This window comes from Penaeus monodon, chromosome 12, assembly GCF_015228065.2.
Source record: "Penaeus monodon isolate SGIC_2016 chromosome 12, NSTDA_Pmon_1, whole genome shotgun sequence".
NCBI lineage: Eukaryota > Metazoa > Arthropoda > Malacostraca > Decapoda > Penaeidae > Penaeus > Penaeus monodon.
This window is the reverse complement of record NC_051397.1, coordinates 987,090-987,738: the sequence shown is the minus strand read 5'-3', so window position 1 is coordinate 987,738 and position 649 is coordinate 987,090. Positions and strand designations below refer to the sequence as shown.

General features: G+C 39.0%; 1 protein-coding gene across 1 annotated transcript in view; it reads left to right on the top strand.

Moving 5' to 3' along the window:
* Positions 1 to 625: 625 nt before the first annotated feature.
* LOC119579164 (probable 3',5'-cyclic phosphodiesterase pde-5) overlaps positions 626 to 649 on the top strand; it is a gene marked incomplete in the record, with an annotated part of 68,844 nt that continues 68,820 nt past the window's right edge. The window contains 1 exon segment of the mRNA XM_037926861.1: positions 626 to 649. This exon segment is cut by the window's right edge and continues 105 nt beyond it. Coding sequence (XP_037782789.1) covers positions 626 to 649 — 24 coding nt within the window.

Below are 649 nucleotides of genomic sequence, written 5' to 3'. Positions count from 1 at the left end.
CATACACACACACACTCTCTTTCTCTATCTATCTATCTATCTTTCCTTTTCTTTTTTTCTCTCCTTTCTCTCTCTCTCTCTCTCTCTCTCTCTCTCTCTCTCTCTCTCTCTCTCTCTTTCTCTCCTCTCTCTCTCTCTCTCTCTCTCTCTCTCTCTCCCTATCTCTCTTTCTCTCCTCTCTCTCTCTCTCTCTCTCTCTCTCTCTCTCTCTCTCTCTCTCTCTCTCTCTCTAATGCTCATACTCATGCCCACAATTATCCCCACAAATACAAATACACTTCACATACTCCCTCTTATACAATACATTTACATATCCACATAGAATTCGCATACACCCGCACATACACGTACATATATACGCATGTAGAAAAGATACGATACAAAGACAGACAGATAGAGAAGCAGATAGACGAACAAGACAGATAAATTCTTTCTTATACAGATAAGCAGACAGACACACAGACAGACGTGCAGACAGACATAGAGAGAAAAACAAACAGACAGACAAATAAACACAAAGACAGACAAACAAACAAATAGAAAAACAAAGATACAAAGGAAAAGACAAACAAACGAACAAAAGACAATTATACAAAGAGACAGGCAAACAAAAAACAAGCAAAAAATGACGGGCAAGCAAGCAAAGACC